The sequence below is a fragment of the Salvelinus fontinalis genome, chromosome 41 (genome assembly GCF_029448725.1).
Source record: "Salvelinus fontinalis isolate EN_2023a chromosome 41, ASM2944872v1, whole genome shotgun sequence".
NCBI lineage: Eukaryota > Metazoa > Chordata > Actinopteri > Salmoniformes > Salmonidae > Salvelinus > Salvelinus fontinalis.
Genome location: NC_074705.1, coordinates 6326523 through 6337367, shown reverse-complemented (window position 1 = coordinate 6337367; position 10845 = coordinate 6326523). Strand labels below are relative to the sequence as shown.

At 41.9% G+C, this 10845-nt stretch overlaps 1 protein-coding gene across 3 annotated transcripts in view; it reads right to left on the bottom strand.

Moving 5' to 3' along the window:
• LOC129840470 (interleukin-1 receptor accessory protein-like 1-B) overlaps positions 1 to 10845 on the bottom strand; it is a 297926-nt gene that overhangs the window by 268766 nt on the left and 18315 nt on the right. For all 3 annotated transcript variants that reach the window (XM_055908376.1, XM_055908375.1, XM_055908377.1), the window contains exon 2: positions 10469 to 10570. In XM_055908376.1, the coding sequence (XP_055764351.1) occupies positions 10469 to 10550 (82 nt within the window). In that variant the 5' untranslated portion in view covers positions 10551 to 10570. The remainder of the gene's footprint in view (positions 1 to 10468; positions 10571 to 10845) is intronic.

The window sequence follows — 10845 nt, the reverse complement described above, 5'->3', positions numbered from 1 at the left end:
TCTGGTGGGATAGAAGGATATATTCAGTGGCTGGGCTGTTTTGAAATAGTCTAACGGGAACCAAGGCCTGGCTGGTGAGGCAGATAGCATGCTAACTTCTCTTATTTACAGCAACTCTTCATCCGAAGTGGCACACGGAGACGTGAAACCATCAGTAACAGAGTTCCATCACCTCAGAGAGAAATTCTTTATTTCCGAGCTGCCATTGATTTGGTGGAAAATAAACAACCCCCGGAAAAGATTGGCTGTTCCATATTTTGAATCACAATTCAAATGAGGCTGTAAAAGAAGCTGGAAGTTAGTTTAATATTTTGTTATAATTACTAGGAGAGTCAGCTGACAGGAATCATTTGTCCTTTAAACGTGTCTGTCACTAAGGAACGGATACTAAAGAGCAGAGATATATCCTGCGGGAGAGGAGGAGTTTGAGATATCACATTTGCATCAATCATTGTCAAGAGATTAGGCTAGAATCCACAGCAGTCATCAATGTTTGCTGGTGGGAAATCCAGGAGCAATTATGCTAAGAATGAATATAGATGGCTGGGTCTGTTTATTTTACAAGTCATGGAATTTGGATTCTATCTTGGCTTAAGTGGACATTGTGGTGGTCACAGACCAGAGGTACCGTACCTTCAGGACTTAGTCTGAAGTGAAACATTGAATCAAATATTTCAAATCATATTAGCAAAAATAATTATTTTAATTTATTGAAAATGTGTATATCACCGTGCTTTTCTGTAAGCTCAATTTTATGTTCAACCCCTTTGGTCATTCAAATTGTCAGAGTACATATTAAGGGATTTTTCTTAATTTAATGAATGTTGATATGCCAGGAGAGGCCAGATGTGGCCCCAGGGCCAGTATTTAGGTATCACCCCTCTGTATGGTGGTTTTCTAACTGGCCCCTCTGTTCTCTCACCTTATAGGATCAGGGCAACTGCATTGACACAAAATGGCCGCCGTGGGTGCAGTTAATGCTTCCTCTAAGGCAGTGGATCGGAAACTTTTTATAGTCCTGTACCCCTTCAAACATGCACCAGGGTCAGCGCACTCTCAAATGTTGTTTTTTGCCATCATTGGAAGCCTGCCACACACACTATACGATACATTTATTAAACATAAGAATTAGTGTTTTTGTCACAACATGGCTCATGGGAAGTGACAAAGAGCTCTTATAGGACCAGGGCACAAATAATAATATAATAATAATCAATAATTTTGCTCATTATTTAGCCATCTTACATATAAAACTTTATTTGTTAATCGAAAATTGTTAATAACTCACCACAGGTTAATGAGAAGGGTGTGCTTGAAAGGATGTACATAACTCTGCAATGTTGGATTTTATTGGAGAGTCTCAGTCTAATTTTCCACACACAGTCTGTGCCTGTATTTAGTTTATGCCAGTGAGGGCCGAGAATGCACTCTCACATAGGTACTTGGTTGCAAAGGGCATCAGTGTCTTAACAGCCGATTTGCCAAGACAGGATACTCTGAGCGCAGCCCAATCAAGAAATCTGACAGGGGCTTCCTATTAAATTCAATTTTCACAGAACTGCTTATTGCAATTTCAATGAGACTCTCTTGTTCAGATATCGGTAGGTGGACTGGAAGCAAGGCATGAAAGGGATAAGAAATCCAGTTGTTTGTGTCATCCGTTTCGGGAAAGTACCTGCGTAATTGCGCACCCAACTCACTCAGGTGCTTCGCTATATCACATTTGACATTGTCCGTTCATTTGCACACAAAAACTCATACAATTATGGAAAGATCTGTGTGTTGTCCTTGTTAATGCAGTCAGAGAAGAGCTCCAACTTCTTAATCAAAGCATCAATTTTGTCCCGCACATTGAATTTAGTTGCGGAGAGTCCTTGTAATCCTAGATTCAGATCATTCAGGTGAGAAAAAAGAGCACCCAGTCATGCAAGAGTTGAGACAAGTGAAAATAATGGTCAGTAAAGCAAACTTTAAGCTTGTCTCTCAATTTAAAAAAACGTGTCAATACTTTGATCCTTGATAACCAGCGCACTTCTGTATGTTGTAAAAGCATTACATGGTCACTGCCCATATCATTGCATTGTGCATAAAATACACGAGAGTTCAGGGGCTTTGCTTTAACAAAGTTAACCATTTTCACTGTAGTGTCTAAAACGTCTTTCAAGCTGTCAGGCATTCCTTTGGCAGCAAGAGCCTCTCGGTGGATGCTGCAGTGTACCCAAGTGTCGTCGGGAGCAACTGCTTGCACGCGCGTTAACACTCCACTATGTCTCCCTGTCATGGCTTTTGCGCCATCAGTACAGATACCAACACATCTTGACCACCAAAGTCCATTTGATGTCACAAATCTGTTCAGTACTTAAAAAATAACCAGGTTGTCCTGGTTTCCAGTAGTTTGCAGAAGAGGATGTCTTCCATAATTGACTCCCCACAAACTTAACGGGACATATACCAGGAGCTGTGCCAGGCCCGCCATGTCTGTTGACTCATCCAGCTGTAATGCATAGAATTCACTGGCTTGTATGCGAAGCAGTAATTATTTCAAAACATCTCCTGCCATGTCACTGATGTGTCGTGAAACAATGTTGTTTGATGAAGGGATTGTCTGTATAGTTTTTTGGCCTTTCCCCCAGCGTTGTCCCAGCCATACCCACGGCAGCAGGAAGAATTAAGTCCTCCACAATAGTATGGGGCTTGCCTGTCCTAGCCACTCGGTAGCTCACCATATAAGACTCTTCTAGCCCCTTCTTATTAATGGAATCTGTTGCTTTTATACATGTCTTATTACTCGTAAGTCGTCTTAATTGTCGCTCAAAAAACTCCTGTGGCTTATTTTTCAAATTGGCATGTTTTGTTTATAAATGTCTGCGCAAGAGTGAAGGTTTCATCGAGTTGTGAGGTAGTACTTTTGCACATTTAACACAATGTGGCTGAGGAAAGGCACTACTCCCAAAATAAGTGAACCCAAATCAATGTAGTTCTCATCATATTTGCGCCTCTTCGATGGTCCAACATCCCTGTCTGTTGTTCGGTGCTTTCCCAGGTAAGGGGGCATTAGCTCTTCGGCTGCATCAGATTCACAGCTGTCAGTGTCTATGCTAGCTGGGCTAACAACAAATGTAGAATTACTGATGCTAACATTGGATGTGCTCGTGGAAGCAGAACAACTTGTGTCGTCGACAGGTGCAGGTGTAGTAGAGCTGGTATTTTTCTCTATGGATGCAGGCCTTACTATTTTTAACCATTTATCAATTTTCGAGCAAACGGAATGAGCAGCAGCTACGTTCGGCTACATATGGACCGTTAGTGGAATTCCCGCAAGAGAGTAACATTTAATGTGATTGGATGTTAATTATTTGACTAGGCTACCTGTATTTGACATTGTGTTGTTATTTCGCTGAACACTAGATGGTTTAATTTTATTTTTGGCAGTGAAACGAGGTTACTCAGGCAAGAGTAAAAAAACTCACCCAAATGTATAGCCCCGTTGGAAAATATAAACGGGCTGTTTGAAAATGTGAAGACATTCAAAATATATCTATATTTTCAAATGTGAATCACATTTTTATTTGGCGTCCCCCCGACGGCATTGCGTGTACCCCTAGGGGAATACCTGCACTATACCTGTGATGACAACGGATGCATGTCTGCTGAGTCTGGACAACACCTAGTATAGAAATGAGTGGGTTGCTATTGTGAGATCTGGGAATAGAATGAGATGAAACCCTACTGTATCCGTTGTATTCACATCCATTTCCATTGTATCGAATGAATAAAGTCTACTGAAAGTGTCTTGCCTTGTTAGCGAGAAGCACAAGAAGACAGCTGCTTTAGAACCAAGTCTAATTCAGAGGACTTCATTCCATTCAAATCATTGCTAGGTTACCCAACAGCGGCTGTTCAGGCTTCCCCCCTATTGAATCTACCAGCAAGTATGGTCAAAACACAATGTCAAAGCTGACAACACTGTCCACAAACACCGTTACGAAACAGGGACATTTCCTCTACAGAAGGACTGAAATTAATGGAAATAATAACAGGAAGAAAAACACATTTCATTCTCTGTGATCAAATGGTTTGGGGTCTAGAGGCCTTGTATCACCTGCAGCCATTCTCTCCTGAATGTGATGTGTTGCATTAAGCAAATTCTCTGTTTGATCAACCATTTATTCAACATCAGCACTCTAACAAACAAGAGGATATTATGGATGACAACTGGGAAAACGTCCCTGTTTTGTAGGGTCAGGCGTATAAACGACAAATGTCCTGTAATGTCTGTGTTGATCCAACAGCTTCCAGCTGGAAAGTACGGTGATGAAGTACATTTAATAACAAAGGAAAGATAATGAAACGATATAAACCATTTCAGGTCAATAGGATTTAAAGCATAGCACAGGCAAGCTGCCTGGTTCATGGTAAAGAAAAAAGGTTGTCTCTAATAGGAAAGCGAACAATGGACCTGGACTAACAACGCAGTGCGGAGCAGGGCTTTTATTTATCAGAGGACACATTTCAAATAACCACCTCAGGCTCTGGCTCATCCACCTACCTGGAAGGGGAGCCCACAGGGACTGTCGCCATGAAAGCGAAAATATTTCCTCAAGCTCTAGGGCTGCAGGCAGTGATCTGATATGCATTAAAGGCCCTGCTGTAGGCCCTGCTGTCTGATATGCATTGAAGGCCCTGCTGTCTGATATGCATTAAAGGCCCTGCTGTCTGATATGCATTAAAGGCCCTGCTGTCTGATATGCATTGAAGGCCTGCTGTCTGATATGCATTGAAGGCCCTGCTGTCTGATATGCATTAAAGGCCCTGCTGTCTGATATGCATTGAAGGCCCTGCTGTCTGATATGCATTAACTTCTTTGGGGTAGTGGGCAGTATTTCCACGCCCGGATGAAAAGCATGCCCAGAGTAAACGGCCTGCTACAAAGCCATAAAAGCTAGAATATGCATATTATTATTAGTATTGGATAGAAAACACTCTGAAGTTTCTAAAACTGTTTGAATTATGTCTGTGAGTATAACAGAACTCATATGGCAGGCAAAAACCAGAGAAAAATCCAACCAGGAAGTGGGAAATCTGAGGTTGGTCGATTTTCAACTCAGCTCCTATTGAAGATACAGTGGGATATTGGTAATGTTGCACTTCCTAAGGCTTCCACTAGATGTCAACAGTCTTTAGAACCTTGTCTAATGCTTCTACTGTGAAGTGGGGCCGAATGAGAGGGGAATAAGTAAGGTCTGCCATGAGCTGAACATGCGCTGACCATGCGCGTTCATGTGAGAGCGAGCTCTGTTCCATCGCACTTCTGAAGACAAAGGAATTCTCCGGTTGGAACATTATTGAAGAATTATGTTAAAAACATCCTAAAGATTGATTCAATACTTCGTTTATCATGTTTTTACGGACTGTAATATAACTTTTTTAACTTTTCGTCCGTACTTTCCGCTGGACTTGCCCGCGCGTCGTGAGTTTGGAAAGTGTACTGAACGCTAGAATAACAAGGAGGAATTTGGACATAAATGATGGACATTATCGAAGAAAACAAACATTTATTGTGGAATTGGGATTCCTGGGAGTGCATTCTGATGAAGATCATCAAAGTTAAGTGAATGTTTATAATGTTATTTCTGACTTCTGTTAACTGCACAATATGGCGGATATATTTGTGTCTTGATTGGGCTCTGAGCGCCGACCTCAGATTATTGCATGGTGTGCTTTATCCGTAAAGCTTTTTTGAAATCTGACACAGCGGTTGCATTAAGGAGAAGTGCATTTAAAATTCCATGCATAACAGTTGTATTTTCATCAACATTTATAATGAGTACTTCTGTACATTGATGTGGCTCTCTGCAAAATCACCGGATGTTTTGGAACTTCTGAACGTAACGCGCCAATGTAAACTCAGATTTTTGGATATAAATATGAACTTTACCGAACAAAACATACATGTATTGTGTAACATGAAGTCCTATGAGTGTCATCTGATGAAGATCATCAAAGGTTAGTGATTCATTTTATCTCTATTTCTGCTTTTTGTTACTCCTCTCTTTGGCTGGAAAAATTGCTGTGTTTTTCTGTGACTTGGCTCTGACCTAATATAATCATTTGGTTTGCTTTCGTCGTAAAGCCTTTTTGAAATCGGACACTGTGGCTTGATTTACAACAAGTGTATTTTTAAAATGGTGTAAAATACATGTATGTTTGAGGAATTGTAATTATGGGATTTCTGTTGTTTTGAATTTGGCGCCCTGCAGTTTCACTGGCTGTTGAAGAGGTGGGACGCTACCGTCTCACGTACCCTAGAGAGGTTAACGGCCCTGCTGTAGGCCCTGCTGTCTGGTATGTATTACAGGCCCTTCTGTCTGATATGTATTACAGGCCCTGCTGTCTGATATGTATACAGGCCCTGCTGTAGGCCCTGCTGTCTGATATGTATTACAGGCCCTGCTGTAGGCCCTGCTGTCTGATATGTATTACAGGCCCTGCTGTCTGATATGTATTACAGGCCCTGCTGTAGGCCCTGCTGTCTGATATGTATTACAGGCCCTGCTGTAGGCCCTGCTGTCTGATATGTATTACAGGCCCTGCTGTCTGATATGTATTACAGGCCCTGCTGTAGGCCCTGCTGTCTGATATGTATTACAGGCCCTGCTGTAGGCCCTGCTGTCTGATATGTATTACAGGCCCTGCTTTAGGCCCTGCTGTAGGCCCTGCTGTCTGATATGTATTACAGGCCCTGCTGTAGGCCCTGCTGTCTGATATGTATTACAGGCCCTGCTGTCTGATATGTATTACAGGCCCTGCTGTAGGCCCTGCTGTCTGATATGTATTACAGGCCCTGATGTAGGCCCTGCTGTCTGATATGTATTACAGGCCCTGCTGTAGGCCCTGCTGTCTGATATGTATTACAGGCCCTGCTGTCTGATATGTATTACAGGCCCTGCTGTAGGCCCTGCTGTCTGATATGTATTACAGGCCCTGCTGTCTGATATGTATTACAGGCCCTGCTGTCTGATATGTATTACAGGCCCTGCTGTCTGATATGTATTACAGGCCCTGCTGTCTGATATGTATTACAGGCCCTGCTGTCTGATATGTATTACAGGCCCTGCTGTCTGATATGTATTACAGGCCCTGCTGTCTGATATGTATTACAGGCCCTGCTGCAGGCCCTGCTGTCAGTTATGTATTAAAGGACAATTGAAAACACAACATAAGCAAATATCCTTCTGAGAATGAATAAACTAAGATCTCCATCACTGTACAGTATGTCTTCCATTATATGTTGTTTTCCCACAGATGCATCCAGATTCATCCTTGAATGACATGTACAGATGTTTATAAATGTTTGCTATACAAATACATTTATCAAGGTCTCTCCTTTGTCTGCATGTTATCAATGAAGGAATGATGTCCTCCCTCTATTCCGTCAATAGCCAGAGAAATGCTAGGTCACAGGAAATGGCTCTCCTCCCACATCGCTCCTCTGGCTGAACCACCTTTAATACGTCCCTGTGGGACACGGTGGATATGGCAGCACATGGCATTCCGCTGGTTCAAATTAGAGCTGATAAAGGCTCCAAGAGAGACGTTGACTCCCTGATGGGGTGAAAGAGAGAGAGAGGGAGAAAGAGAGAGAGAGAGAGCAAGTAAGAGAGAGAGAGAGAGAGAGAGAGAGAGAGAGAGGCCATCGGGCCGTCAGCGAGGTAGTCGGGAGACACCTTTCTACCGCTGCTGTCCCTTACTGTCATACCACTGATATCGCTTACTGATTCCACTTACTGTAATACCACTGATATCCCTTACTGTAATACCGCTGCTGTCCCTTACTGTAATACCACTGATATCGCTTACTGATTCCACTTACTGTAATACCACTCATATCCCTTACTGTAACACCACTGGTATCCCTAACTGTAATACCACTGATATCCCTTACTGTAATACCACTGATATCGCTTACTGATTCCACTTACTGTAACATCACTGATAGCTCTTACTGTAACACCACTGATATCCCTAACTGTAATACCACTGATATCCCTTACTGTAATACCACTGATATCGCTTACTGATTCCACTTACTGTAATACCACTGATATCCCTTACTGTAATACCACTGATATCCCTTACTGTAATACCACTGATATCCCTAACTGTAATACCACTGATATCCCTTACTGTAATACCACTGATATCCCTAACTGTAATACCACTGATATCCCTTACTGTAATACCACTGATATCGCTTACTGATTCCACTTACTGTAATACCACTGATATCCCTTACTGTAACACCACTGGTATCCCTAACTGTAATACCACTGATATCCCTTACTGTAATACCACTGATATCGCTTACTGATTCCACTTACTGTAACATCACTGATAGCTCTTACTGTAACACCACTGATATCCCTAACTGTAATACCACTGATATCCCTTACTGTAATACCACTGATATCGCTTACTGATTCCACTTACTGTAACACCACTGATATCCCTTATTGTAATACCACTGATATCCCTTACTGTAATACCACTGATATCCCTAACTGTAATACCACTGATATCCCTTACTGTAATACCACTGATATTGCTTACTGATTCCACTTACTGTAATACCACTGATATCCCTTACTGTAATACCACTGATATCCCTTACTGATTCCACTTACTGTAATACCACTGATATCGCTTACTGATTCCACTTACTGTAATACCGCTGCTGTCCCTTACTGTAATACCACTGATATCGCTTACTGATTCCACTTACTGTAATACCACTGATATCCCTTACTGTAACACCACTGAGATCCCTAACTGTAATACCACTGATATCCCTTACTGTAACACCACTGATATCCCTTACTGTAACACCAATGATATCCCTTACTGTAATACCACTGATATCCCTTACTGATACCACTTACTGCAACATCACTGATATCCCTTACTGTAACACCACTGATATCCCTTAGTGTAATACCACTGATATCCCTTACTGTAATACCACTGATATCCCTTACTGATACCACTTACTGTAACATCACTGATATCCCTTACTGTAATACAAATGATACCCCTTACTGTAACACCACTGATATCCCTTACTGTAACTCCACTGATATCCCTTACTGTAATACCACTGATATCCCTAACTGTAATACCACTGATATCCCTTACTGTAACACCACTGATATCCCTTACTGTAACACCAATGATACCCCTTACTGTAATACCACTGATATCCCTTACTGATACCACATACTGTAACATCACCGATATCCCTTACTGTAATACAAATGATATCCCTTACTGTAACACCACTGATATCCCTTACTGTAACACCACTGATATCCCTTACTGTAATACCACTGATATCCCTTACTGATACCACTTACTGTAACACCACTGATGACTCTCAATATATCACAGAAAGCCAAGGTAATTTTATTGAAACTGTGGTGAAATGCAGGATGCTGAAGGACCTCACCTGAGAAGTGACTATTCTTTGAGGAGTATGGATGAATGGCATATGCCATCCCTTGTTGAAAGCACTTGACTCTGAGATTGCAAAGGGAATGTTGACTGCTGTTAAAGCAACATTTGTGCGCAAACATGTGGAAAGGCTGAGAGACAGATCCATTATCCAACTGTTCCATGGACCACTACAGAAGAACACACAATGCTGTTTCTTTTAAAGCCAATTCTGCAGCTGAAGGTGCTGTCTTAGTGTAGCAGAGTGGCAGGCTGATCAAAAGTCTGGTTGTACAGTAGGGGGAATATTCTGACTCTCGTCTATATCACAGTCGAATTTGTTCTCTTGTTGGCTTAAAGTTCACACATCAGGGAAGGTAGAGATATGGAGGGATGGACAGAGAGAGAGAGAGAGAGAGAGAGAGAGAGAGAGAGAGAGAGAGGGAGAGAGAGAGAGAGAGAGAGAGAGAGAGAGAGAGAGAGAGAGAGAGAGAGAGAGAGAGAGAGGAAACTGTGAGTGTGTATGAGATAGACATTCTCTTCTGAACTGGAGATGCCATCTGTCATTGTCAGGCGTGGATAGACAGTGCTTATTTGACAAATGCCAAAGCAAACCTGAAGATGGTTAATAATAAATAGCAGCCCAGATTGGAGCCCGAACCGACAGCACGCAATAGAACCAAAAGCCAATAGAACCACAAAAGTTAGCTGTTTGTATTTAATGTCCTTAGCATTAGTGCATGGACAGGTATAGAAATGTAACATAAAAAAGCCATTGCTCTTAAAAGTTGATGGAAAACAGAAGATTCCATTTGGACCTTCCTTTGAATATCGGGTATTCATCATCCAACATCAACTCCAACCAACCACAGTTTAGTTGACTCAATCACACACTCTTCTCTCCATGATTCCAATACCTGGAGAGGTTCAACCACCGGGTTGGAGTGACAGACATCTAACAGACAGTTATATGGAGACGTACCTGAGCCTCTCTTGGACACTGTTTTGAAACCTCGGACCACAGCAGCATAGAGAAGAATCTGGAGTGTGATGGGAGCTTTCATTTTTCACCTGGCCAAGTGTCCTATGGGGTTAGAGTAGAGGAGAGAGAGGTTAGAGACTATCCATAAAGGTAAGAATAATGAACAAATCCTTTACAGAAGATAATGCGCTTCGTAGAGAAAACATAAATCAAGAAACACACACTAAATCTAAACAGTCATTTTTGTTTTTATGCCTCTAAAGAGCGAGCAAAGTACACCCCACCATTTTGAACGCAATAGATCACTTTAACTGGCTTCAACAGCTCCCTCACTCTTCCTAGATAGTAATTTTCTCTAAAGCACGGCGTACTATAGA